General features: G+C 58.9%; 1 protein-coding gene and 1 pseudogene across 1 annotated transcript; both read right to left on the bottom strand.

Moving 5' to 3' along the window:
* The window catches only part of LOC130143369 (ankyrin repeat domain-containing protein 26-like), a 247144-nt pseudogene that overhangs the window by 139808 nt on the left and 79336 nt on the right, over positions 1 to 28000 (bottom strand).
* LOC130143347 (uncharacterized) lies at positions 2 to 25302 on the bottom strand. The gene is made up of 2 exons (XM_056326044.1): positions 24273 to 25302; positions 2 to 492 (listed from the first exon to the last, which is right to left on the bottom strand). The coding sequence occupies exons 1-2, from the start codon at positions 25065 to 25067 to the stop codon at positions 244 to 246; spliced, it is 1044 nt and encodes a 347-aa protein (XP_056182019.1). The 5' UTR covers positions 25068 to 25302; the 3' UTR covers positions 2 to 243.

The following is a 28000-nucleotide window of genomic DNA, read 5'->3' as shown; positions in this document are numbered from 1 at the left end:
GAGCCCTGAGCGCCCTGCGGAAGAGGGAGGGCCGTCGCCGTCGAGCTGGGGCATGCGGGAGGGCAGCCATGCCTGTGGAAGGAAGAGATGTGTAGGCAGGGGGCTGGGCAGGTACCGGGCAAGATCCTGCCTGCTCCCCGCCACCGAGAGCTTTCCCCAGGGAGTGGTGGCCAGGGAACGGCCAGCCCCCATGCACGCAGTCCTTCTGCTTTGGCCTGGGTGCACATTGCCGGGACGGCTGGGCTAAGCCTTCCCTTGCCGGGCCAGCGCTACACTCGGGGATGTACCTGGCTCATCCTCGGGCTCATCCCTGGGCTCGGAGCAGGGCCACGTGTTATCTGGCTGCCTCTCCTGAAAACCACCACGGGGCTCCTGGCAGAACTCCAGGAATGACGGGTTGACCCAGATGCTGTAGATGATGATTCCCGCTCGGCACAGCTCTATATCATCATGTTCCCAGTTTTCCTCCTCAGACAAGAACCTTGGCGCGCCCTATAAAAACATTAAGGGCAAAAGGAGACCTAAGCATCTGTAACTGGGTGCCGGGGGAAACACAGGCGCTTAGGGATATGGATTAGTGGTAGAATATGCAGTGCTATGTGTCGGGTTGGTTAGGATTATGGTCTCTGCAGCCAGAGGAGGGCTGTGCGTCACCTCTGTGCTGGGAGGCCACTTACACGGGGAGAAGAAGAGCACAGGCAGGGGATGGAGGGGCTGTCAGCGGGATGACATGGACAGCACCAGCCATCTCCCTGTCACACATGCCCTGGACACTGTGCCTGACTGCAGTACCTCGTGATGCAGCCTGCTGTTGGGCTGGGGGGGGGCGTTTGCCTCCTCATGCGTGGGCATCTTCGGCGGCGCCTGCCGACGACCGGCCATGGTCACCCAGGGGAGATGCTGCCTCCTGAGGGAGTGGCTCTCCTGGGAGTGGGCACCCCAGGGCTCTGGCTCCTTAAATACCCGCGGGGTCACCGTGGGGACCCGCATCACAATGACCTCTGGGCACGCTGCGCCGCCTGCATCACAAAGCCCTGGCTGTGGATGCTGTGGAGCCTGGCGGGGACTGGCTGTGCCCGGCTGTGCCCGGCGTGGGGCAGCCCCTGCTTGCCCCTCACAGAGGCCCCAGCAGGCCCGAGCCCGCACCTCCCACATCCCCCCGGTGCCAGCAGCCTCTGCAGAGCTCAGTCCTGTGTGCGTGCAGCAGCTCTGGCTGCCACCGCCCGGGGCCTTGTCCCCACGCATGGCTCCCACACAGGGCGCCCAGGCCTGGGGACGCTCCGGTGCCCGCCTACAGCAACGCAGGGGAGGCCCGCAGGCCCGTGCCCAGAGGCCACTGGCCACGCCGAGCTGCTCCCGGCAGTCGCCATGGGCCGCGGGGTGACCAGCCCTCTCCCCAGCCGGCTCTGGGAGGTCCCTCCCAGGCTGCTCTTCTTCAGTGCCTTTCCTCCAGAGGTGGAGCGTGCACGGGCTCACACCCACAGCCAGGACGAGGGAGCAGGGCTGCCTCCCTGGGGCTGACGCTCTGTGCTCCCCTTCCAGCTGGAACGAAAAGAAAAGCCGCCTTTGCTCCCAGTTACAACACAGAGAAACACCCGTGTCTCGTGCACGTGCCTGCACCTTTTCTGACAGAAAATGGCTTTGGGGTACTATGGAAACTCCTGGGGAGAAAAAAAAACCCAAACCATTAAAACAAACGCTGCTCAGCTGATGTTGGAGACCTTGGTATTAGACACCCAGACCTGTTCTCCTCCACGCAGCTGTCACTCCTGCACCAGGAACTGCTTGCTAGTGGGTGAATCTGACGGCAGCAGCTCCCAGGCAGAGCTGGGAGCAGCCCCTGGGGACACCTTTAGGCTTTACAGCAGTGTTTGCTGCCCCAGCACGGGTCCCCTGCCCCCTGCAGGGACCAGGCAGGAGGCCGGAGGGAAGAGTCCCACCAACAGCTTTGGCCTCCAGGCTGGAGAACCCTGTCCCAGGCTCAGGCACCGCTGCCTCCGGGCTCCCCTACCCCATCCTGGGGCAATAAGGCAACTCTCTTCCTTCTACAGAACAACACTCAAAGCTTAAGGGGAGTTTCCTCTTAAGGCATTTCCTCCCTAATGCAGGTTTCCCCCAGGCCTAGAGGTTGCCACAGGGCTCTATGGTCAGTGTTCAAAGGTGTCTCAAATGCCAAAAGGAAAGTGGCTTTTCGCAGGCAACAATGCAGTGAGATTTCTGAAGCTGTGTAAAATAACGTGTTCACCTTGCCAATCAAGTGCGTTATCGTGAGGACCTGGCAAGGGCCCTGCTTTTGTACAGCAGCAGAGATGCTGTTGTAGCCACAGGACTCCAAGTTCTGGGGGCGTGAAAGGAACAAACTCAAACATCTCAGAGCTCGCCATGACATCAAAATAGCTGGCCGGGAGACCCTTCTTCGAAGCTGCTAGATGAAATGACAGGGCAGAAACGTAGAGGGAGCAAGTTTTCTCAGGAAGGGAAAGAGAAACCCCACTTTTTTTGAAACACAGATTTAGCCCCCTTAATATTTTTTCTTGTTAGATTGTGTCAGCAGTCAGACTGCAAGCACGTGATTAAACTGTTAAAACACCCAGATACTTGAGGATTATTTCCTGTATTAAATCCTCTTACAAGCAGGGCGGTCTGTTGCCCTGCGGGTAGGGTAGTACAGTGGTATGACTGGCATGACAGGCGATTTTCCTTTCCTAGTACAAGGATGCATTTATGAAGGCAACTCTGGGGTGTAAGCGGTGCCGCACAACAAAGCAGCCTGTGAAACCCAGACGTTAGCCGTTAGAAACAGGAAGAAGAGGCAATGGGCCTTTGCTTCAGACTCGGCAAAAGATTTACCAAACCCGAGGCAGGTGACAAAAAGGGAAGAGTTTCCGTGGCGTAACTTTGGTGTGGCAGGTGAGGTTTCCATCCATGTTCCTCATGCCTCCGCCTCGTTTTGTTTGCAGATGCAGCGTTGGATCAAACTGCAAGACCAGTTTTCTTTACTGCACATGCTACTGTAGTGCAAATACCCTGTGGTTTCTCAGGACGCACCCCTAGTGCCTGATGGCTGAGATCCCCACTGGCTCCAGTAGCTGCACTCGGACCCCCCCTCACTCCACTGGCTGCACTGGGACGCACACCAGTAGCTGGCACCACAAGCCAGAGCTGCCTACGGCCTGGCCTTGACTCCAGTAGCTGGCACTCAGTCCACCCCCGCCACGTCCCCCATAGCAGGCACAGCGTCCCTTCAGCTCTCAGACAAACAGGACAGGGAGTGAGATTACACAGAGAGGTCATTAAAAGAGGTTTAATGAGAAGCTCTATGAGAAGACAGGACAGACGTCATCTATGCCCTGCCACCAATCACTTGTCTCTGGGGAGACTGTGGTGTCATCAGGTCACCCGTCACCTGGAACTTCCTCAACGAGATTAGAGGGGATCAATCCCCTTGTGCCGTCGGTCAGCTCTCCCACGTACCAACCGTCTCCATCCGCGTCTCCAAAGATGTAAACGTATTGTCCAGCAACTAGCGGAAGCTCCAGCTCAGGCCGCTCGTTGGGACCATCGAAAGGATCATAGCTGTAACGAGCGATGAATGCTCGAAGCTCTGCCGGTTGTTTTCTCATAGCCTCCAGCAGGACGGACTCCTTGTCTGCTCCCAGGTTAGCCTGCTGCGGCTCGGAAACGGTGCTGTTGGATCTTTCTCCTCCCAGCCATTCCAGTTCCTGAAACAGCTGCTGGCAGCATTTCTTTAGCTTCTCAAACCGATCACTCAGTTCCTTCAGCGGGGCTGGAAACGCTCGCAGGGGTTCTCTGTGCTCCCTGTGGGCCAGCTTTGTCTCCTCATGTTCCCTCTCCAGCTGTTGACTCCTTTCTGCCCTGTCCCTCATGGCTGTCAGCTCGCGCTTGGCCGCTTCCAGTTGGGTAAAAAGACAGATGGTTGCTTGGATGGCAGAGTCTCGCTCCTCTGCCAGTCGCGCTAGCTGCCCTTTCAGGTTGGCATTTTCAGCCTGAACCTGTTCTGTCAAAGCCATCTGCCCACGCAGGCGAGCGTTTTCTTCAGCCAGGTGGGTGTTTTCATTTGTCACCTTGGCGAGCTGCACCTGCAACTCCTCACAAGCTTGCCCGGGGGTGCTCACATCAGAGGATCCCTCTTCATCTGCGGCTGCTCGGGCCTCCAGCCCCTCAGCTGCCTTCTGTGCCAAGTCGTGCCGCTTGTCCCGTGCCAGCAGAGCTCTGCTGGGCTCTCCCATTTCTCCACCCCTCGGCTGAGGAAGCAATGGCGGGCACAGTTGCTCAGCGGAGCGCTGGATGGGCAGTGGCCCGCGAGCATTGACCAGGCGATGGATGGTCACCTGCAGCTGCCTGGCTCGCTCTCCCAGCCGCAAGGTGAGGGCAGCTAGTTGAGCATTCTTCTGCTGCAGTCTCCCTGCCTCCTTGCACGCTCTTGGAGAACCGTCCTTTCCCAGGAGGCGGCTCTCCATCTCAAGGGCACTCTGTTGCCTCTCCAGGTCTTTCAGAAGACGCTGCAGGCGTCTGCTCTGCTGCAGGAGATGGCTGTATGCGCTGCCAGGCAGCATCAAGTCCTCCCGCTCCATCACCCGGAGCTGAGCACCTCTCACAGCCTGGCACGTGGCTTGTGGCCCAGCACTGTGGCTTTCTGTTGGTCTTTCCTGCAGGGCCGCCAAGGTGTGGGGCCTGTTTCTGCCAGAGGAGCAGGAGCTCTGCGTCCCCTGATGGCCCTGGTGGCCAGGAGAGCCCTCGGGCTGGGCCGTGCAGGGGGAGGCAGGCAGCTCGCGCTTGAACCGCTGCAGGATGGGTTGGGTGGACAGTGCCATCTCCTGCTGCAGCTGGTTCTGGAGGCAGCGGGTGCGGGTGGGCTGGGAGACAGCTGTGGCATTGGCTGCAGGGCTGCGTGGGGCATGGCTCCTGCTCTGCCCACTGGGGGCTTTCCCCTGCTCACCAGGGATGCCCCGAGTAGATGAGTCAAGCTGTTGGTGTCTGCTGGCTGTGGTGATGGTGGCCATCTGATCCTCCGTCTTCACTGACGGCATGGCCACATGCTCCTTAAGAGCCTCTTGGTGCTCCCGCAGCGACTTGCCTTTGCACTTGGTCTTTATGAGAGACAGCTGTGTTTTGGGGTGGCGCTCTTCCACTTGTCCCTGCTGCCCTGAAGCCACATCCCGCCTGCCCAGGGAAACTGGCACAGAAACCCTGCCAGCAGCACCGGTGCTTTTACGTGCGTCACGCACGTGCTGACCTGCAGAGGCCTTGCCACTCTGGGCCGCCCGGACCTCCTCTGTTCTTGCCATCTTCGCCGCACCCAGCCTGTGTTCCCGATGCCACTGTGCCGCTGTCTGCTGGCTGGGTCGGTGGCTCCCAGTGCAAACCTTGTCCGGGTCCTTCCTCAAAAGGCACCTCTTTGTCTCCTTCCCAGCTGCGGCATTGGCTGCAGGGCTGTGTGGGGCATGCCTCCTGCTCTGCGCACTGGTGGCTTTCCCCTGCTCACCAGGGATGCCCCGAGTAGATGGCACAAGCTGTCGGTGTCTGCTGGTTGCAGTGCTGCTGGCCTTTCCCCTGCCCTGGGCAGAAGCTGCAGAGGCTGCTGCTGGCAGAGGCAGGAGCTTGCAGCAAGTGCTGGCAGCTCCTGGTGCCCGAGCTGCGTGCACCTTCTGTGGTGCTGCTGCCTGCCTTGCTGGCAGACGGGCTGTCTCCTCCCGCCTCACCCTGATGGAGGGCATTGCCACCCTGCACGCCGGGCTGTCCGTCTGCAAGAGAAGGCGAGGAGAGAGGCTGCGTGACTGTGGCCCTTCGCCCGTGCCCCCGTGTCCCAGCTGGAAGAGCCCCTGTGCTGGCTCCCCTGCCAGCCCCCAGGGCAGCACTCGGCCCCACAGGGAGTTGCCGCTCGGCTCCCAGAGCTGGCTGGGGAGCGCACTGCTCCGGCCATGGCCCACAGTGACTCCTGGGAGCATCCCCAGCATGCCCGGGCAGCCTGCAGGCACGGCTTGGGGGGCTCAGCTTGCTAGGTGACCGGGCCCTCCCGTCCCCTCCTGCAGCTCCCGCCTGCCTGTCGGCAGCGCCTGGACTCGGGAAGACGTTTGTCCCGGGCTCCCTCGGGCTCCCTACCTGTGCGCGTCGGCTCCCAGCGGCCTGCGAGCTCTGTGGGCAGGGGAGCCGTCGCAGCCTGTTCCCATGGGGGGACGAAGCCTGTCCCTGGCTGTCCTGCGGCGCTGCCAGCGGCCGCCTGTGGCCCATCTGCGGGCAGGAGGAGGAGAAGTCAAGGACTGGAGGCGGCTGCCTTGGCACAGCGGCCCCCACAGTGGCGGCAAGCCCGGCCCTGGCACTAAGGCAGCTCCGCGTGGCCCCGTCCCACCACCGGCCTCCCCCTCCTGCCCCGTCCCTCACCTGGCGCCGGTTCTGCAGGCCCGGCAGCCTGCTGTTGGGCTGGGGGGGGGCGTTTGCCTCCTCATGCGTGGGCATCTTCGGCGGCGCCTGCCGACGACCGGCCATGGTCACCCAGGGGAGATGCTGCCTCCTGAGGGAGTGGCTCTCCTGGGAGTGGGCACCCCAGGGCTCTGGCTCCTTAAATACCCGCGGGGTCACCGTGGGGACCCGCATCACAATGACCTCTGGGCACGCTGCGCCGCCTGCATCACAAAGCCCTGGCTGTGGATGCTGTGGAGCCTGGCGGGGACTGGCTGTGCCCGGCTGTGCCCGGCGTGGGGCAGCCCCTGCTTGCCCCTCACAGAGGCCCCAGCAGGCCCGAGCCCGCACCTCCCACATCCCCCCGGTGCCAGCAGCCTCTGCAGAGCTCAGTCCTGTGTGCGTGCAGCAGCTCTGGCTGCCACCGCCCGGGGCCTTGTCCCCACGCATGGCTCCCACACAGGGCGCCCAGGCCTGGGGACGCTCCGGTGCCCGCTACAGCAACGCAGGGGAGGCCCGCAGGCCCGTGCCCAGAGGCCACTGGCCACGCCGAGCTGCTCCCGGCAGTCGCCATGGGCCGCGGGGTGACCAGCCCTCTCCCCAGCCGGCTCTGGGAGGTCCCTCCCAGGCTGCTCTTCTTCAGTGCCTTTCCTCCAGAGGTGGAGCGTGCACGGGCTCACACCCACAGCCAGGACGAGGGAGCAGGGCTGCCTCCCTGGGGCTGACGCTCTGTGCTCCCCTTCCAGCTGGAACGAAAAGAAAAGCCGCCTTTGCTCCCAGTTACAACACAGAGAAACACCCGTGTCTCGTGCACGTGCCTGCACCTTTTCTGACAGAAAATGGCTTTGGGGTACTATGGAAACTCCTGGGGAGAAAAAAAAACCCAAACCATTAAAACAAACGCTGCTCAGCTGATGTTGGAGACCTTGGTATTAGACACCCAGACCTGTTCTCCTCCACGCAGCTGTCACTCCTGCACCAGGAACTGCTTGCTAGTGGGTGAATCTGACGGCAGCAGCTCCCAGGCAGAGCTGGGAGCAGCCCCTGGGGACACCTTTAGGCTTTACAGCAGTGTTTGCTGCCCCAGCACGGGTCCCCTGCCCCCTGCAGGGACCAGGCAGGAGGCCGGAGGGAAGAGTCCCACCAACAGCTTTGGCCTCCAGGCTGGAGAACCCTGTCCCAGGCTCAGGCACCGCTGCCTCCGGGCTCCCCTACCCCATCCTGGGGCAATAAGGCAACTCTCTTCCTTCTACAGAACAACACTCAAAGCTTAAGGGGAGTTTCCTCTTAAGGCATTTCCTCCCTAATGCAGGTTTCCCCCAGGCCTAGAGGTTGCCACAGGGCTCTATGGTCAGTGTTCAAAGGTGTCTCAAATGCCAAAAGGAAAGTGGCTTTTCGCAGGCAACAATGCAGTGAGATTTCTGAAGCTGTGTAAAATAACGTGTTCACCTTGCCCATCAAGTGCGTTATCGTGAGGACCTGGCAAGGGCCCTGCTTTTGTACAGCAGCAGAGATGCTGTTGTAGCCACAGGACTCCAAGTTCTGGGGGCGTGAAAGGAACAAACTCAAACATCTCAGAGCTCGCCATGACATCAAAATAGCTGGCCGGGAGACCCTTCTTCGAAGCTGCTAGATGAAATGACAGGGCAGAAACGTAGAGGGAGCAAGTTTTCTCAGGAAGGGAAAGAGAAACCCCACTTTTTTTGAAACACAGATTTAGCCCCCTTAATATTTTTTCTTGTTAGATTGTGTCAGCAGTCAGACTGCAAGCACGTGATTAAACTGTTAAAACACCCAGATACTTGAGGATTATTTCCTGTATTAAATCCTCTTACAAGCAGGGCGGTCTGTTGCCCTGCGGGTAGGGTAGTACAGTGGTATGACTGGCATGACAGGCGATTTTCCTTTCCTAGTACAAGGATGCATTTATGAAGGCAACTCTGGGGTGTAAGCGGTGCCGCACAACAAAGCAGCCTGTGAAACCCAGACGTTAGCCGTTAGAAACAGGAAGAAGAGGCAATGGGCCTTTGCTTCAGACTCGGCAAAAGATTTACCAAACCCGAGGCAGGTGACAAAAAGGGAAGAGTTTCCGTGGCGTAACTTTGGTGTGGCAGGTGAGGTTTCCATCCATGTTCCTCATGCCTCCGCCTCGTTTTGTTTGCAGATGCAGCGTTGGATCAAACTGCAAGACCAGTTTTCTTTACTGCACATGCTACTGTAGTGCAAATACCCTGTGGTTTCTCAGGACGCACCCCTAGTGCCTGATGGCTGAGATCCCCACTGGCTCCAGTAGCTGCACTCGGACCCCCCCTCACTCCACTGGCTGCACTGGGACGCACACCAGTAGCTGGCACCACAAGCCAGAGCTGCCTACGGCCTCGCCTTGACTCCAGTAGCTGGCACTCAGTCCACCCCCGCCACGTCCCCCATAGCAGGCACAGCGTCCCTTCAGCTCTCAGACAAACAGGACAGGGAGTGAGATTACACAGAGAGGTCATTAAAAGAGGTTTAATGAGAAGCTCTATGAGAAGACAGGACAGACGTCATCTATGCCCTGCCACCAATCACTTGTCTCTGGGGAGACTGTGGTGTCATCAGGTCACCCGTCACCTGGAACTTCCTCAACGAGATTAGAGGGGATCAATCCCCTTGTGCCGTCGGTCAGCTCTCCCACGTACCAACCGTCTCCATCCGCGTCTCCAAAGATGTAAACGTATTGTCCAGCAACTAGCGGAAGCTCCAGCTCAGGCCGCTCGTTGGGACCATCGAAAGGATCATAGCTGTAACGAGCGATGAATGCTCGAAGCTCTGCCGGTTGTTTTCTCATAGCCTCCAGCAGGACGGACTCCTTGTCTGCTCCCAGGTTAGCCTGCTGCGGCTCGGAAACGGTGCTGTTGGATCTTTCTCCTCCCAGCCATTCCAGTTCCTGAAACAGCTGCTGGCAGCATTTCTTTAGCTTCTCAAACCGATCACTCAGTTCCTTCAGCGGGGCTGGAAACGCTCGCAGGGGTTCTCTGTGCTCCCTGTGGGCCAGCTTTGTCTCCTCATGTTCCCTCTCCAGCTGTTGACTCCTTTCTGCCCTGTCCCTCATGGCTGTCAGCTCGCGCTTGGCCGCTTCCAGTTGGGTAAAAAGACAGATGGTTGCTTGGATGGCAGAGTCTCGCTCCTCTGCCAGTCGCGCTAGCTGCCCTTTCAGGTTGGCATTTTCAGCCTGAACCTGTTCTGTCAAAGCCATCTGCCCACGCAGGCGAGCGTTTTCTTCAGCCAGGTGGGTGTTTTCATTTGTCACCTTGGCGAGCTGCACCTGCAACTCCTCACAAGCTTGCCCGGGGGTGCTCACATCAGAGGATCCCTCTTCATCTGCGGCTGCTCGGGCCTCCAGCCCCTCAGCTGCCTTCTGTGCCAAGTCGTGCCGCTTGTCCCGTGCCAGCAGAGCTCTGCTGGGCTCTCCCATTTCTCCACCCCTCGGCTGAGGAAGCAATGGCGGGCACAGTTGCTCAGCGGAGCGCTGGATGGGCAGTGGCCCGCGAGCATTGACCAGGCGATGGATGGTCACCTGCAGCTGCCTGGCTCGCTCTCCCAGCCGCAAGGTGAGGGCAGCTAGTTGAGCATTCTTCTGCTGCAGTCTCCCTGCCTCCTTGCACGCTCTTGGAGAACCGTCCTTTCCCAGGAGGCGGCTCTCCATCTCAAGGGCACTCTGTTGCCTCTCCAGGTCTTTCAGAAGACGCTGCAGGCGTCTGCTCTGCTGCAGGAGATGGCTGTATGCGCTGCCAGGCAGCATCAAGTCCTCCCGCTCCATCACCCGGAGCTGAGCACCTCTCACAGCCTGGCACGTGGCTTGTGGCCCAGCACTGTGGCTTTCTGTTGGTCTTTCCTGCAGGGCCGCCAAGGTGTGGGGCCTGTTTCTGCCAGAGGAGCAGGAGCTCTGCGTCCCCTGATGGCCCTGGTGGCCAGGAGAGCCCTCGGGCTGGGCCGTGCAGGGGGAGGCAGGCAGCTCGCGCTTGAACCGCTGCAGGATGGGTTGGGTGGACAGTGCCATCTCCTGCTGCAGCTGGTTCTGGAGGCAGCGGGTGCGGGTGGGCTGGGAGACAGCTGTGGCATTGGCTGCAGGGCTGCGTGGGGCATGGCTCCTGCTCTGCCCACTGGGGGCTTTCCCCTGCTCACCAGGGATGCCCCGAGTAGATGAGTCAAGCTGTTGGTGTCTGCTGGCTGTGGTGATGGTGGCCATCTGATCCTCCGTCTTCACTGACGGCATGGCCACATGCTCCTTAAGAGCCTCTTGGTGCTCCCGCAGCGACTTGCCTTTGCACTTGGTCTTTATGAGAGACAGCTGTGTTTTGGGGTGGCGCTCTTCCACTTGTCCCTGCTGCCCTGAAGCCACATCCCGCCTGCCCAGGGAAACTGGCACAGAAACCCTGCCAGCAGCACCGGTGCTTTTACGTGCGTCACGCACGTGCTGACCTGCAGAGGCCTTGCCACTCTGGGCCGCCCGGACCTCCTCTGTTCTTGCCATCTTCGCCGCACCCAGCCTGTGTTCCCGATGCCACTGTGCCGCTGTCTGCTGGCTGGGTCGGTGGCTCCCAGTGCAAACCTTGTCCGGGTCCTTCCTCAAAAGGCACCTCTTTGTCTCCTTCCCAGCTGCGGCATTGGCTGCAGGGCTGCGTGGGGCATGCCTCCTGCTCTGCGCACTGGTGGCTTTCCCCTGCTCACCAGGGATGCCCCGAGTAGATGGGACAAGCTGTCGGTGTCTGCTGGTTGCAGTGCTGCTGGCCTTTCCCCTGCCCTGGGCAGAAGCTGCAGAGGCTGCTGCTGGCAGAGGCAGGAGCTTGCAGCAAGTGCTGGCAGCTCCTGGTGCCCGAGCTGCGTGCACCTTCTGTGGTGCTGCTGCCTGCCTTGCTGGCAGACGGGCTGTCTCCTCCTGCCTCACCCTGATGGAGGGCATTGCCACCCTGCACGCCGGGCTGTCCGTCTGCAAGAGAAGGCGAGGAGAGAGGCTGCGTGACTGTGGCCCTTCGCCCGTGCCCCCGTGTCCCAGCTGGAAAAACCCCTGTGCCGGCTCCCCTGCCAGCCCCCAGGGCAGCACTCGGCCCCACAGGGAGTTGCCGCTCGGCTCCCAGAGCTGGCTGGGGAGCGCACTGCTCCGGCCATGGCCCACAGTGACTCCTGGGAGCATCCCCAGCATGCCCGGGCAGCCTGCAGGCACGGCTTGGGGGGCTCAGCTTGCTAGGTGACCGGGCCCTCCCGTCCCCTCCTGCAGCTCCCGCCTGCCTGTCGGCAGCGCCTGGACTCGGGAAGACGTTTGTCCCGGGCTCCCTCGGGCTCCCTACCTGTGCGCGTCGGCTCCCAGCGGCCTGCGAGCTCTGTGGGCAGGGGAGCCGTCGCAGCCTGTTCCCATGGGGGGACGAAGCCTGTCCCTGGCTGTCCTGCGGCGCTGCCAGCGGCTGCCTGTGGCCCATCTGCGGGCAGGAGGAGGAGAAGTCAAGGACTGGAGGCGGCTGCCTTGGCACAGCGGCCCCCACAGTGGCGGCAAGCCCGGCCCTGGCACTAAGGCAGCTCCGCGTGGCCCTGTCCCACCACCGGCCTCCCCCTCCTGCCCCGTCCCTCACCTGGCGCCGGTTCTGCAGGCCCGGCAGCCTGCTGTTGGGCTGGGGGGGGGCGTTTGCCTCCTCATGCGTGGGCATCTTCGGCGGCGCCTGCCGACGACCGGCCATGGTCACCCAGGGGAGATGCTGCCTCCTGAGGGAGTGGCTCTCCTGGGAGTGGGCACCCCAGGGCTCTGGCTCCTTAAATACCCGCGGGGTCACCGTGGGGACCCGCATCACAATGACCTCTGGGCACACTGCGCCGCCTGCATCACAAAGCCCTGGCGATGCTGTGGAGCCTGGCGGGGACTGGCTGTGCGCGGCTGTGCCCGGCGTGGGGCAGCCCCTGCTTGCCCCTCACAGAGGCCCCAGCAGGCCCGAGCCCGCACCTCCCACATCCCCCCGGTGCCAGCAGCCTCTGCAGAGCTCAGTCCTGTGTGCGTGCAGCAGCTCTGGCTGCCACCGCCCGGGGCCTTGTCCCCACGCATGGCTCCCACACAGGGCGCCCAGGCCTGGGGACGCTCCGGTGCCCGCCTACAGCAACGCAGGGGAGGCCCGCAGGCCCGTGCCCAGAGGCCACTGGCCACGCCGAGCTGCTCCCGGCAGTCGCCATGGGCCGCGGGGTGACCAGCCCTCTCCCCAGCCGGCTCTGGGAGGTCCCTCCCAGGCTGCTCTTCTTCAGTGCCTTTCCTCCAGAGGTGGAGCGTGCACGGGCTCACACCCACAGCCAGGACGAGGGAGCAGGGCTGCCTCCCTGGGGCTGACGCTCTGTGCTCCCTTTCCAGCTGGAATGAAAAGAAAAGCCGCCTTTGTTCCCAGTTACAACACAGAGAAACACCCGTGTCTCGTGCATGTGCCTGCACCTTTTCTGACAGAAAATGGCTTTGGGGTACTATGGAAACTCCTGGGGAGAAAAAAAACCCCAAAACCATTAAAACAAACGCTGCTCAGCTGATGTTGGAGACCTTGGTATTAGACACCCAGACCTGTTCTCCTCCACGCAGTTGTCACTCCTGCACCAGGAACTGCTTGCTAGTGGGTGAATCTGACGGCAGCAGCTCCCAGGCAGAGCTGGGAGCAGCCCCTGGGGACACCTTTAGGCTTTACAGCAGTGTTTGCTGCCCCAGCACGGGTCCCCTGCCCCCTGCAGGGACCAGGCAGGAGGCTGGAGGGAAGAGTCCCACCAACAGCTTTGGCCTCCAGGCTGGAGAACCCTGTCCCAGGCTCAGGCACCGCTGCCTCCGGGCTCCCCTACCCCATCCTGGGGCAATGAGGCAACTCTCTTCCTTCTACAGAACAACACTCAAAGCTTAAGGGGAGGAGGAAATGCCTATTTCCTCCCTAATGCAGGTTTCCCCCAGGCCTAGAGGTTGCTGCTGTCTGCTCTGCTGGGAGAGGGGTTGGAGCCTTTCTCCACCTCTCCTTGACTGCCTCTCTCCTGGGCTGGGCTGGAGGGTGGGGAGTCCGAGTGCCTCCAGTGCCGAGGGCCTGCCAAGGAGCAGACGCTCTCAGCAAAGCAGACGGCAACCACAGGTGCTGTTTCCCAGAGGACCTCTTGAAAGGAGCCTGCAGCAGGACCTGGCAGCCGGGAGACCCAGCACTGCGTGCCTCTTATCACGGCCGATTTTGTCGCTTGCATCCTGCTGCCACTCTCTCCCTCACCAGCATGAGCAGGCAAACCCCTGCCCTGCAGCTGGGTGTCTGTCCTGCTCCCCCGCTCTGGAGACCTGCCGCCCTGGGTGCCCCGAAGGAGAGGGTGGCTGCTGCTCTCAGCGGTGTCAATCGCTGCCCGTACCTGGGGTTGCTGTCGGTCCTTCCCCGCAGACCAGGCTCCCCACGCCGCCCACTCTGCCTTTGCTTGCTCGAGCTGCTCTTGCCACTTGGGCCTCACTTGCTCCCACTCTGCAGGCAGCTGCCAGACCTCCTGGAGGGGATGGCAAGGCAGCAGAAGGCAGGATTAGTCTCAGCGCCTGGAACGGGTGTCCTTCGGGTCTGACCCGTGTTGCCGGCCCTTGCCTCAGCTGGTCGGTTGGCAGGGCTTTGCCCCTAACACATCGGGGGCTCGGGGGTCATTCTAGGCTCCTGGCAAACACAGCTGCGACCAAAGCCCTGCACTGTGAACAGCCGAGAAAGGACTTGGGCATCTCCCATAGCCCCTGGGCCAGGAGAAAGTGTTTTGTGACAACCCAGGGGGCAAGGAAGATCTGAAGGAGGTGACAGACAGCCGACAAGGAGCGCACGTCCAGGGCTCCTTTCAGGCTGGCTCTCTGCACAAAGAGGCTTCTGCCGAGTCCCCAGCAGCACGGCAGCTACAGCAAGGCACGCACCTGCAGCGCTTTCTGGCAGTCGTCTGAGGATGGGAGTGTAGAGGTGGGTTTGGCTGGAGAAGCCGGCTCCTGCCTGCCTGCCTCCTTCATCCTGGGGGAGCTGCCTGGACGTGGGGGGAGCGCACTGCAAAGAGGCACCAGGAGCAGTCGGCATGAGCACGGGGCAGTTTGCTCTCCCACTTTCGCCTGGCACCAAAGCTCCCCAGGCTGGCAGAAGCAGCACGCGAGGTGGGGCCATTTCTGCTGGCAGCGGGGAGCCTTTCCTGAGCCCCCTCAGATGGACGGGGGAGGTCTGCACCTCAGCTCTTGCGTGAGGGAACCACAGGGACGTGGGGTGCACTCAGCATCCGCCACCTTCCCCAGGGAGGGGCCCACAACAGGGGAAACAAGCACATAAGAGCCATGCGGCACGTGTCAGGGACCTTGCCGCGTCCCTGCAGCCGGAGTGTCCGGAGGGGAGGTCTCTCCTCCACGGGTGCAGGATCCCTTTCATCCCTTCCCACCAGGGTCTCACCTCTCAGAAGTCTTCTTGCCCAAGTCTTTCTCTCTTGTGCCTGGCCCCTGACTTGGCAGTGCAGGAAGGGAAAGCTTCGTCCGTCTCTGCAGCAGCTTGCCAGGATGCGCCTCTGCCCCTGGCAAAGGAGGAAACTCAGCAGAGCAGCCCCCTGGGGAGTGCCTTTTGATGGAGCTGTGGTCACCCAGCGCGGGGCAGGGCCTCAGCTGGGCAGCGGAGACCTGTTCCCACACCTTGTCTGAGCCTGGACTTTGCTGCAGCCTTCTTGGCCCAGGCGGACAAAGCCTTGGCCACTGCTCTGCTGACCACCGTAAAGCGAAACCTGGGCAGTAAATGATGACACAGGCTTGAAGAAGGGTGACCCCTACCCTCTTGCAGCTTCCCAGCACTAATCCTCACGACTCTCGTGTGAGGCACGGCACCCCTCTTCCTCGTGGCCATGCAGCCATGAATGGGTTTTATTAGCAATCTCCCCCCAACACCAGGCGGCGTAGCTTAAAGCCCTCCCTGTGTGCAGCTGGCTCTCTCTGACGGGAGTGACGGGCAGGCTGGGCATGAGAAACGCAGTGACGCTGCCTGGCCACTCCAGGAGAACCCACGTGTAACCCCAACTCATCGTAAGTTAACCAGAAACCAGCCCCTTCAGGTCAGGCCCCCTCCCAGACTCAACGTGCAACGCCGAGCCCCGGCAAGGCGCACTCCTGATCAGGAGCTGGGAATCCGCCCGCTCGGTCAGTCGAGGGCTGCAGAGGAAACGCACTCACCTGGGGAAGGCGTGGGCAGGAGCAGCCTGCATCCCCCGAGTGCTGGTCGCTCCACCGGAGACAGCTGCACCGGGCATCCTCAGCCTCTGTAAAGTGACACAGAGCTGCTAGAAGGTTTCCAAGGCACTTTGCTCTTGGCTCCCAAAGGAAGCAGACCTGTCTCCTGCTCCAAAAGGAAGCCACTTTTCCAAACCCCTCCTCCAAATCTTCCGCCGTGAACAGGAGCCCTTGCTCTGCTCTGGAGAAGCTGCACAGCAAACACTGAGACTGCGCAGTAACACTGCCAGCCTTTCTGTAGGGCAAGAACTCAGAAGCTCAGAATAAAACTTCTTTTCCAATGGAGAACTCAGCGTGGGCGAGCACGTGGAAAGGTGTCAGACTGGCCTGCCACGTGCAGGCTGCCCAACGACCATCGGGTTGCTCACCCTTCAAGAGGCTTCCCAAAGTCACTGCATCACCCTCAAAGCCTGAGCAACTCGCAGTGCTGAGCAGCGCAATCCAGCTGGCCTTGCTCTCCAGCCCTGTGACGCAGTCGCAATAGAATCGCATGCACAGGACGTTGTCGGTGAAGGACAGAACGCCAATGTCCTTGAAGGTGAAGGCGAGGCGCTGCCTGTTCCTCAGTTGGAAAGAGTGCAAGAGTATGGTCTCTTGCACACAGCTCTGCACCACGTGCCATGGGAAGGAAGTGGCTCGTGACAGCCACCTGTGGTTCAGCGGCTCGATCTTGACATCCTCTGCAAGGAGGAGGAACATCGTCACTGGCAGAGCGGGCTGAATTTCTATGTAAAATTAGAAACAAAATGCCAGAGAAAAGGTCGTTTACGGAAACGGCTCTTGGGGAGTGGTTAGTTTGGGAGGAGCTCAAGCTGTCCGCCTAACTTTGGAGGGAATTCTCTCCAGAGAAATTCTGAAGTCCTCATTTCTCTGCGCCCTTTCTGAAGGGCAGAGAGCATGCACCCCAGTCCCAAACAGGGTGCGGGAAAGTGGAGGGCGGCCGTTGTCTTCTCACCAGGAATAACCTCTGTGAGGAACGCGAGCTCCCGCAGAGATAACTCACCAATGTCCAGCTGGGAGACAGGTCTTCAAACCGCGTACACCTCTTCCTCACCTGGGAATCGCTCTTGGACCGTAGCAAAGGTCCCGAGTCCTGTGACCAGGACCCCCTGCCCAGGAAAACGGCACAAAGGCTGACCACAGGGAAGAGCGAAACTCTATCACGTGCCAAAAGCTTTCTCAGACTAGATCTGGGCACGCTTTCGCCCCTGGTTGACCACGAAGCAAGAGCAGGAGAGCTGCTGAGGGACTCCCTGAGAGAGGCCCGCTGTGAATCCTCCGCGGGAGGAGCAGCAGCGCTTCACCTTTCTCGGCCTTGGCCGTCGGGCTGGGTGAGGGTGAGCTTTTCAGCGGCTGCAGGTCTCGGTCGCAGAGTGCAGCGAGGGTGAGGGCAGGCAGAGATCAGGCAGGAGAGGTTGTGGTCACCGAGGACATCCCCAGGGAAACAGGAACTCTGCAGGGACACACTGGGGACACCAGCACACAGGCAGGGACAATATTATGATGTTAGGGACTTCCGGGGGGACACCAGGACTCCCAAAGGGATGTCACTGGGACATTAAAGACACCCACCGAGACACACTGGGACACAAGAACACACGGGGAAACACCACGGCGATATATAGAATGGCCTGGTAATATCTGGACCCCTCCAGGGACACCACTGTGACATTAGGAATTTCCCAGGGATGCCCCCTGGGACATCAGGGACCACCCCCTCACCTTCCCCAGGGACACCAGGACCCCTCCAGGGACAGCACTGGGACATTAAGGACCCCCCTTTAACACAGCCCTACCCCAGGGACAATGTAGGGGCATTAAGGACTCCTCCCAGGACACCAGGACCCCCACAGGACCAGAAACGCACAAGGGACATACTGGGAACACAAGGACAAACCTGGGGACATCCCTGGGACATCAGGGACACCACGACTGCCCCAGTGACACCACAAGGACATTAAGGACCCCCACAGGGACACCTTGCAACACAAGGACATCCTGGGAGACACCACTGGGACATCATTAGAATAGCCTTTAGGACATCAGGACCCCTCCAGGGACACCCCCGTGACATTAGGAATTCCCCAGGAACCCCACCCCGGGACATAACAGCCTACCCACTCACCTCCCTGGGGACACCAGGACCACCCCCAGGGACACCCCACAACGCCCCAGGGACACACTGGGACACCAGGACACCACCACCACCACCCCGCCCAAGACACCATTAGGACATCAGGGACATCCCTAGAACCTTAACCACTAGAGCGTTAAGGACTCCCAGAAGGACATATTAGGTCACATGCACCCCCTGACAGACACCACTGGGACATCTAGAATGGACTGGGGACATCAGGATGCCTCCAGGGACACCACTGTGACATTAATGACCCCCACCAGGGACACATTGTGATACACAAGGACCCACTGACACACCACTGGGACATCTAGAATGGCCTGGGGATACCAGGACCACCCCAGCGACATTCAGGACGCCCCTGGAAACACACGACCTGCATCCAGGGAAACTGCAGGGGCATTAGGAACTCCCCCTGGGACACCAGGACCCCCACAGGACACACTGGGACACCCGAATGCCTATAGGGCCACCTGAGAACACTAGGACATCTCTGGAGACATCCCTGGGACACCAGGGACACTCCCGGGGACATTAGGACCCTCCCAGGGACACCCTAGTGACATTGGGGACATCTTGGAAGCAGAAGGACCCTCCACAGAGCACTCCTGGGACATCAGGATCCCCCCAAGGGGACCCTCCAGCAGGTCATTCTCAGTTATCACGCAGAAGCTCCCCCTCGATGGAAGTCCTTAGCAGCAGGGCAGCCCTCAGATCTGCACTGTCAAGGAAACGGAGCCCCAGAAACAGACCCCCCACCCCAAAATGGGAGGACCCCCTCCCCACATGACACTTGTTAGTTTAACATTATGCTAGGGGCCAACCAATGTCCTCCTTTTTCTTCTAGTGCCGTGACGACCACGGGTGGTACATGGACGGTCACCTTCTGCCCCATGGGGAACTTAGGGGCCTCCTGCATCAGTAGCACAGGTGCTGCTCCTGCTTTAAGGCATCCAGGCCATCCTGAGCTCACCTCATCCAGCTCTTTGCAGGAGCAAGCTACAGCCCGCCCCTGAGGCCCTAAACAATGTGCCAGAACTCCAAAGGCAATACCTTTTCCCTCACGCTTAAGAAGTGCACAGGTCTTTGTCACATCAGGTAATCCCCACGTGGGGGCCTCCACCAGAGCTCACTTTTTTTCAGACGCTTGAAAGTGGCTTTACCCTCCTCTGTCCCGCCAATAGACCCATGGCAGGAGGTTTTCAGTAGCTCGTACTGAGCTTTCACAAATAAAACACAATTGCCTCCCCAAAGCTGACACCATCCGACCACCCCGAGATATCCTCGTAGTTCCTTGAGAGTCTGAGGCTCCGCGAGGCAGCGAATAGCCTCCTTCTGTTGGGATCCCAACTGTCTCTGGCCTTCCAGCACTTCAAACCCCAAACGTGGAAGTGACTCCTCGATAATTCCATATCCACTAATTCCCAAGACATTTAGAAGGCTTATCGTCAGGGAAAGACATAGCTCCCAAGTCCCTGCTGAAACCAGAATATCATCCTATGATCGCAGAACTCTTCCCTGATCATTTTCTGTTCTCCAAATGTCAAACTGCTTTGCCAACTGATTCCCAAAGATTGTCGGGATATTTTGAAAGCCTTGTGGTACAACCGCCTAAGTGTATTGCATTTTCCTTCCCGTTTCTGGGTTTGCGCATTCAAAAGCAAAAGGCTTCTGACTGTCAGTGCCCCGGGGAACACAGAAAAAGGCATCCTTCACATCAAAACCTGTACACCATCCCTGTTCCCCTGTAAGGGTGGTTTCATATCTGTATGGATGTGCTACTGCAGGATAAATACCTTGAGGTATGTGATTTGTTGCTCTTAAATCCTGCACCGATCGGCAATCTTGACCCTTGGCCTTTTTCACTGGCAACACTGACGTGCGGAATTAGACTCTATAACTCGAAAGTTATAAAGTAGGTATGTTTATTGCACGCAGATGCACGGGGGATCGCTCCTCCACAAGCGTGCATACCCGAAGTGACGAACCATCTCACATTTATACAATGAACAAATGAATATTCAATTAACGCCTATACATATTCGTTACCTAAACCCCGCTTCGTATGTTAATTAGCTTATCAGTCCGTTTCCTGGAATGTGGTGGTCTTGCAGGTTTGTAGGTGATTCATGTTCTTGTGACTATCCGATCTTCTTCAGGTGATTCATGTCCTTGTGACCACCCGATCTTCTTCAGGTGATTGTGACCACCCAATCTTTTCCAGCAAGGAGACTTAGCACTCCCTCCCTCTAGATAGCATTTGAATGTCTCTCATCTTTTCTTATTCTCTTTTAAATAGCCCCTTTGTTAGAGGAAGAGGGGCAGGCGTCTCCCCTTTGTTAGAGGAAGAGGGGCAGGCGTCTCCCCGTCTCCCCTTTGTTAGAGGAAGAGGGGCAGGCGTCTCCTCAAAACTGTGGTTGTCACCGCACGCATGACTAGTCACCATACCCACATTCCTTAAGCAGACACATACAATCACAATCCATGTCCATTATCCCCATTTCACATTATTTCTCCATATCAACACAGGGGTGTTGGATTTCGATACACACCCCACCAGCAGGCTGTACTTCAAGAATTTCTGAATTATCGCTACCGACCCACTCCTAGCTTCCAGCTTCAGGTGACACTGTTTCATTCTCAGCGGGGATGATCCAGGCTTTAAGTCAGTCCTTACAGGTTTTGACCTGTTGGATTTTCCAGGAACCTCTCCGGCTCGTACAATAGGAATCACAGCATCTCTGACCTCCGGGCGTATCTTTCTCCTTTCAAGGCAGCATAGCCTTTAATAACAAAGCTGCTGCCTCTCGACACAAACAGTTTCTGGAATTCAGATTTCTATTTCCTCGTTTTAAAATCAGATTTCTGCTTCCAATTTTTTGGAGTAGATCTCTCCCCAAACAATGCTTCTGGAGAATTTGGCTAGTATAAAAACTGATGAGTAACCCACTGTTTTCCCAGCTTCATTGTTAAAGGTTTCAAAAATGGCCAAGTTTCATGGGTCCCTGCCATACCAGCAATGCTTATATCCTTACTGCTTAGTTCCCCTCTAAAGTCTTCTGAACAGAGGAAGTAGCCCCAGGATCTACCCAAAGCTCAACTTCTTCACTTCCCAGCTCCACTTTAACCAGAGGCTGCTCTGGGGAGAGACTCCTCCGCTCCCCCTCATTCCTCGCTTACTGGGAGCAAGGGGGCAGAGGGGCTCCAATCCTTAAGCAGACGGTCTTCTTCTGAACGCCCATCCCTTTTGCACTGTGCACACTGATTATCACCCAACCGAGGGCTGGGCCGGAGTCCCCCCTCTGGGGGCTCTGCCCTGTCCTCAGGACCTTCCCCTCACCCTACCATTTTACTCTGATACCGCCAACAAGCGACAATTTACTCTTCCCTTTCGACTCTCTCTATGACGATCTGCAATGCAAGCAACGTCCAACAGCTTTCCCCTACCTTGAGCAATCACTTCCTTGTAACTTCTGTAACTTTCTTCTAATACCATCCCAGGATTGGCCCACCAATAGAGGGGCCGATTGATCTCATCCCTCTTAAGATTCAGGGTCAGCACTTGTAGAGTTGCGGGCTACCTCCTTCATTCTGTTCTGCAGATCTGGGGGGGGCTCTTGGCTATCGTGCCTAGCCTCGTACCGTTCGGACATGGTTATTGCCTTAGCCACAGCATTTTGAATGCCAAATAGAATCCCTTTCTGACACCGAGTCCAAAGCTGCCTGGGTCCGTTAACATGCAGGTCCCAGTTTGGACCAACAGAGGGGAAATGATGCTCCACAGTTCCTGTTTTAACCTCAGCTTCCACATGCATTCTAGCGGCTTGACAAATCATCTCCTTCTCACTACTATCAAATAAAACCTGCAGTACTGCCGCTATATCCTTACACTCTGGATCATCCTGTGTTTTAACCATCATTATTTCAAAAACACCAGCCGCCTTCTCAGGGTCGTCTCGGTAATTTCCTGCGGTTGCTTTGCAATGCTTCAACTCTGTTCTTGAAAACGGGACCGTCACCGTAACGGGTCCTTCATTTCCCACAGCCTGGCGCAGGGGAGCCTGTATCACTTCCCCTGGTCTGGCCCGCTCCCACCCTGCGGCTGGGCTAAAACCTTCTGCCCCACTAAATCGCTCTCCCTCTTCACAGCCACTTTCCCTGCCACCAGCCTCGTCAGCTCGCCTGCCACCACTTTCTCTTACCCTGCTCACATCACTAATATCAGCATCAGAACTCTCTCCCCGTCTCTGCTGGGCTTCAACCATTAACTCTAAACCATTGTCTCTAAACCTCCTTCTTTCTTGTAGTCATTACAATTTTAAACACCTCTGTCTGATACTACAAGCAGAGCAGACCCTTTTCAACAACCTCTTCTTATCCTTTCCCAAAGCCAAGAGAAAAGGATCTCAGGAAGGTAAATTTATACCACGCTGGTTTTGCCATTCAGAACGGGTCTTTACAGTGGAAAAAGATCAGCGTATCAAACTCTGTCCCTTTTCCTTTCCTGCCTTCAAAACAACATCAGCGGTAACATCATACAATAATGCAAACTGCCATTTTCCCCCGTCGCCCAGTTTATACAGAGACCACCCCTGAGTACACTATTGCACTAGGGTGCTTTTAGTTACATTTCCCTCAGAACTACCCCTTGATTCTTCCCAGTGTCCCAAAACACATCCCAGGGGAGACTGCTGTAAAATACCACGGCCGTGTACACTGACCAGGGCCCGTTTCCTTTTAGTGTCCTGAACATTTTATCATACACATGTATAGAAGTATTTTCAGATGTTCCGAGCGCACTCTACTAGACACACACACACACACACACACACCATTAATATACTTGAGTATGCCAGGCAGAAATTTCACCAGACACATTGTTTGCAGGAGAGCCCTCAATAACCCAACCCAGCAGGGCTTTTGCCTCTGCTTAGGGGCAGGTATCCCAGACCACCAGGAATGCCTGACATCTTACCGGGGGAACGTTGCTTTGGAGTCGTTGGTCCGGGAATCAGAGGTCTTCCCCAAGAGTCCCTCAGTGCCGGCTGGAATTGCTGCGATTCACAGCTCCACCGACGCTCAACAGCAGAGTCTCACCTGGGTCACCAGAAAATGATCCCGTAAAGGCGGTCACGGTGAAAAACCCTCTCAGACCTGATGTGAAGTTTCAGAAGGCGGGCATTCTTTATGACAGCGCTGGGAGCACGGGGGAGTGCTCACCAAGTTACTCGAGGGTACACATTACATACAGCGGAGTACTTGCACGCTCACAGTGCATCACACATGCACACTCCACCAAGTTGTCTCCTCTTGCGGCCAGAACTTCCCCACTCAGAACTTGCCTGCACACGTCTTTCTCCCAGGATGGACCAGGCACAGACAACCACTGGGGGAGTGTGCTCAGCTTTTATTGACCTCAGAAAGTGTCCAGGGTGGAGAGGAGTCTGGCAGCACAATGTCCTCGTGGCAGCTGAAGGTGTTGGGCGCCGTCCATGCACCCATGCCTCGCGTGCCTCCCTGTGCCACACCCTCTGGGTACCGCACAGGATCAGGGCCAGCTGCCATCTCTGGGGACCCTTCTGCCAGCACGGCGCTGCTGCTCTCGCTGTGGCCTGATGCAAGTACAGCAGAAAGCCTTGCGCAGAGCCCTGAGCGCCCTGCGGAAGAGGGAGGGCCGTCGCCGTCGAGCTGGGGCATGCGGGAGGGCAGCCATGCCTGTGGAAGGAAGAGATGTGTAGGCAGGGGGCTGGGCAGGTACCGGGCAAGATCCTGCCTGCTCCCCGCCACCGAGAGCTTTCCCCAGGGAGTGGTGGCCAGGGAACGGCCAGCCCCCATGCACGCAGTCCTGCTTTGGCCTGGGTGCACATTGCTGGGACACCTGGGCTAAGCCTTCCCTTGCCGGGCCAGCGCTACACGCAAGGATGTACCTGGCTCATCCTCGGGCTCATCCCTGGGCTCGGAGCAGGGCCACGTGTTATCTGGCTGCCTCTCCTGAAAACCACCACGGGGCTCCTGGCAGAACTCCAGGAATGACGGGTTGACCCAGATGCTGTAGATGATGATTCCCGCTCGGCACAGCTCTATATCATCACGTTCCCAGTTTTCCTCCTCAGACAAGAACCTTGGCGCGCCCTATAAAAACATTAAGGGCAAAAGGAGACCTAAGCATCTGTAACTGGGTGCCGGGGGAAACACAGGCGCTTAGGGATATGGATTAGTGGTAGAATATGCAGTGCTATGTGTCGGGTTGGTTAGGATTATGGTCTCTGCAGCCAGAGGAGGGCTGTGCGTCACCTCTGTGCTGGGAGGCCACTTACGCGGGGAGAAGAAGAGCACAGGCAGGGGATGGAGGGGATGTCAGTGGGATGACATGGACAGCACCAGCCATCTCCCAGCTGCACACATCCTGGACACTATACGTGCCTACAGTACCTCGTGATGGTCGCTGCCAGCAATGCACCCTGGGCTCACCTGGTGCCAAGACTCTGCAGACAAGGTAGAATCCATGTAATCTCTTTTGTTGTCCCCTGCTGGCTCAAGGTGGGGTAGGGCAGCATCATCTGGGGCGGGGGGTTGAGGCAATGAAGGAGCCACTTCATCCTTGTGTGCTGCTGGAGACTCAGTGGCTGTGCTGGGCTCTCTCTGAGGCTCCCCAGACAAGGGAGGCTCACTGTCCTGAGGTGCTGCAGGTGGTGCTGCTGCCATTACCACACCCACACTTTGTGCCGGGTCCCCGTGTTCTGCCAGCTGCTGACTGAGCTCCTGTATCGCAGGCAATGCCTCGTGCAGGACCTCTCTCATTTTGCAGTCGTCTGTGTCCTGCAGAGCCATGTTGTAGGCTATGGGGCTGTGTGGGGCAGCAGCCTGGCTCTCTGCCACAGCTGTGGGCTGCTCACTGAGGAGAGGAGAAGCTGGTGTCTTCCTCGCCTCTTTTCCTACGGTAGCTAGAGATGCGCAGTACCACTCTTCCACAGGAGCTCCGGTCAGGGCAGCAGCTGCTGGCTTATCATCCATGTGTTCCTCTGGGACAGGGGACACTCCCTGCAGGTTTCTGGCTTTGTCTCCTGATGTCCCTCTGCCTACACTGCTCAGCCAGCAGGGCCCATCCTGGAGACCAGCGTGGGTGTCCTGGTAGAAATCCAGGAATGAGGGGTTGGCCCAGATGCTGTAGATGAGGGTTTCCTCTTCTTGGCACAGCTCTTTATCATATTTGTCTTCCCAATCGTCCTGCTCAGACAAGACACCTGACACATCCTGTAAAAACATTAAGGGCAAAAGGAGATCTAAGCATCCGTTATTGGGTACTGGGGGAAACACAGGCACTTAGGGACATGATTTAGTGGTAGAATATGCAGTGCCACGTGTCGGGTTGGTTAGGTTTATGGTCCACAGCCAGAGGAGGGCTGTGCGTCACCTCTGTGCTGGGAGGCCACTTACACGGGGAGAAGAAGAGCACAGGCAGGGGATGGAGGGGCTGTCAGCGGGATGACACGGACAGTACAAGCCATCTCCCTGCTGCACACATGCCCTGGACACTGTGCCTGACTGCAGTACCTCGTGATGCAGCCTGCTGTTGGGCTGGGGGTGGGCGTTTGCCTCCTCATGCGTGGGCATCTTCGGCGGCGCCTGCCGACGACCGGCCATGGGCACCCAGGGGAGATGCTGCCTCCTGAGGGAGTGGCTCTCCTGGGAGTGGGCACCCCAGGGCTCTGGCTCCTTAAATACCCGCGGGGTCACCGTGGGGACCCGCATCACAATGACCTCTGGGCACGCTGCGCCGCCTGCATCACAAAGCCCTGGCTGTGGATGCTGTGGAGCCTGGCGGGGACTGGCTGTGCCCGGCTGTGCCCGGCGTGGGGCAGCCCCTGCTTGCCCCTCACAGAGGCCCCAGCAGGCCCGAGCCCGCACCTCCCACATCCCCCCGGTGCCAGCAGCCTCTGCAGAGCTCAGTCCTGTGTGTGTGCAGCAGCTCTGGCTGCCACCGCCCGGGGCCTTGTCCCCACGCATGGCTCCCACACAGGGCGCCCAGGCCTGGGGACGCTCCGGTGCCCGCCTACAGAACGCAGGGGAGGCCCGCAGGCCCGTGCCCAGAGGCCACTGGCCACGCCGAGCTGCTCCCGGCAGTCGCCATGGGCCGCGGGGTGACCAGCCCTCTCCCCAGCCGGCTCTGGGAGGTCCCTCCCAGGCTGCTCTTCTTCAGTGCCTTTCCTCCAGAGGTGGAGCGTGCACGGGCTCACACCCACAGCCAGGACGAGGGAGCAGGGCTGCCTCCCTGGGGCTGACGCTCTGTGCTCCCCTTCCAGCTGGAACGAAAAGAAAAGCCGCCTTTGCTCCCAGTTACAACACAGAGAAACACCCGTGTCTCGTGCACGTGCCTGCACCTTTTCTGACAGAAAATGGCTTTGGGGTACTATGGAAACTCCTGGGGAGAAAAAAAAACCCAAACCATTAAAACAAACGCTGCTCAGCTGATGTTGGAGACCTTGGTATTAGACACCCAGACCTGTTCTCCTCCACGCAGCTGTCACTCCTGCACCAGGAACTGCTTGCTAGTGGGTGAATCTGACGGCAGCAGCTCCCAGGCAGAGCTGGGAGCAGCCCCTGGGGACACCTTTAGGCTTTACAGCAGTGTGTGCTGCCCCAGCACGGGTCCCCTGCCCCCTGCAGGGACCAGGCAGGAGGCTGGAGGGAAGAGTCCCACCAACAGCTTTGGCCTCCAGGCTGGAGAACCCTGTCCCAGGCTCAGGCACCGCTGCCTCCGGGCTCCCCTACCCCATCCTGGGGCAATAAGGCAACTCTCTTCCTTCTACAGAACAACACTCAAAGCTTAAGGGGAGGAGGAAAAGCCTACTTCCTCCCTCATGCAGGTTTCCCCCAGGCCTAGAGGTTGCTGCTGTCTTCTGCTCGGCTGGGAGAGGGGTTGGAGCCTTTCTCCACCTCTCCTCGACCGCCTCTCTCCTGGGCTGGGCTGGAGGGTGGGGAGTCCAAGTGCCTCCAGTGCCGAGGGCCTGCCAAGGAGCAGACGCTCTCAGCAAAGCAGACGGCAACCACAGGTGCTGTTTCCCAGAGGACCTCTTGAAAGCAGCCTGCAGCAGGACCTGGCAGCCGGGAGACCCAGCACTGCGTGCCTCTTATCACGGCCGATTTTGTCGCTTGCATCCTGCTGCCACTCTCTCCCTCACCAGCATGAGCAGGCAAACCCCTGCCCTGCAGCTGGGTGTCTGTCCTGCTCCCCCGCTCTGGAGACCTGCCGCCCTGGGTGCCCCGAAGGAGAGGGTGGCTGCTGCTCTCAGCGGTGTCAATCGCTGCCCGTACCTGGGGTTGCTGTCGGTCCTTCCCCGCAGACCAGGCTCCCCACGCCGCCCACTCTGCCTTTGCTTGCTCGAGCTGCTCTTGCCACTTGGGCCTCACTTGCTCCCACTCTGCAGGCAGCTGCCAGACCTCCTGGAGGGGACGGCAAGGCAGCAGAAGGCAGGATTAGTCTCAGCGCCTGGAACGGGTGTCCTTCGGGTCTGACCCGTGTTGCCGCCCCTTGCCTCAGCTGGTCGGTTGGCAGGGCTTTGCCCCTAACACATCGGGGGCTCGGGGGTCATTCTAGGCTCCTGGCAAACACAGCTGCGACCAAAGCCCTGCACTGTGAACAGCCGAGAAAGGACTTGGGCATCTCCCATAGCCCCTGGGCCAGGAGAAAGTGTTTTGTGACAACCCAGGGGGCAAGGAAGATCTGAAGGAGGTGACAGACAGCCGACAAGGAGCGCACGTCCAGGGGTCCTTTCAGGCTGGCTCTCTGCACAAAGAGGCTTCTGCCGAGTCCCCAGCAGCACGGCAGCTACAGCAAGGCACGCACCTGCAGCGCTTTCTGGCAGTCGTCTGAGGATGGGAGTGTAGAGGTGGGTTTGGCTGGAGAAGCCGGCTCCTGCCTGCCTGCCTCCTTCATCCTGGGGGAGCTGCCTGGACACGGGGGGAGCGCACTGCAAAGAGGCACCGGGAGCAGTCGGCATGAGCACGGGGCAGTTTGCTCTCCCACCTTCGCCTGGCACCAAAGCTCCCCAGGCTGGCAGAAGCAGCGCGCGAGGTGGGGCCATTTCTGCTGGCAGCGGGGAGCCTTTCCTGAGCCCCCTCAGATGGACGGGGGAGGTCTGCACCTCAGCTCTTGCGTGAGGGAACCACAGGGACGTGGGGTGCACTCAGCATCCGCC

Source organism: Falco biarmicus, unplaced genomic scaffold (genome assembly GCF_023638135.1).
Source record: "Falco biarmicus isolate bFalBia1 unplaced genomic scaffold, bFalBia1.pri scaffold_27, whole genome shotgun sequence".
NCBI classification, from domain to species: Eukaryota; Metazoa; Chordata; class Aves; order Falconiformes; family Falconidae; genus Falco; species Falco biarmicus.
Note: the sequence above shows the minus strand (reverse complement) of the source record. Positions and strands in the feature narration are given on the sequence as shown.

Coding starts and splice junctions, on each gene's coding strand:
- LOC130143347 (XM_056326044.1), bottom strand. CDS start 25,067: ATGTTTTTACAGGATGTGTCAGGTGTCTTGTCTGAGCAGGACGATTGG. Junction 493..24,272: donor CTGCAGAGTCTTGGCACCAG/GTGAGCCCAGGG, acceptor ATGTTTTTATAG/GGCGCGCCAAGGTTCTTGTC.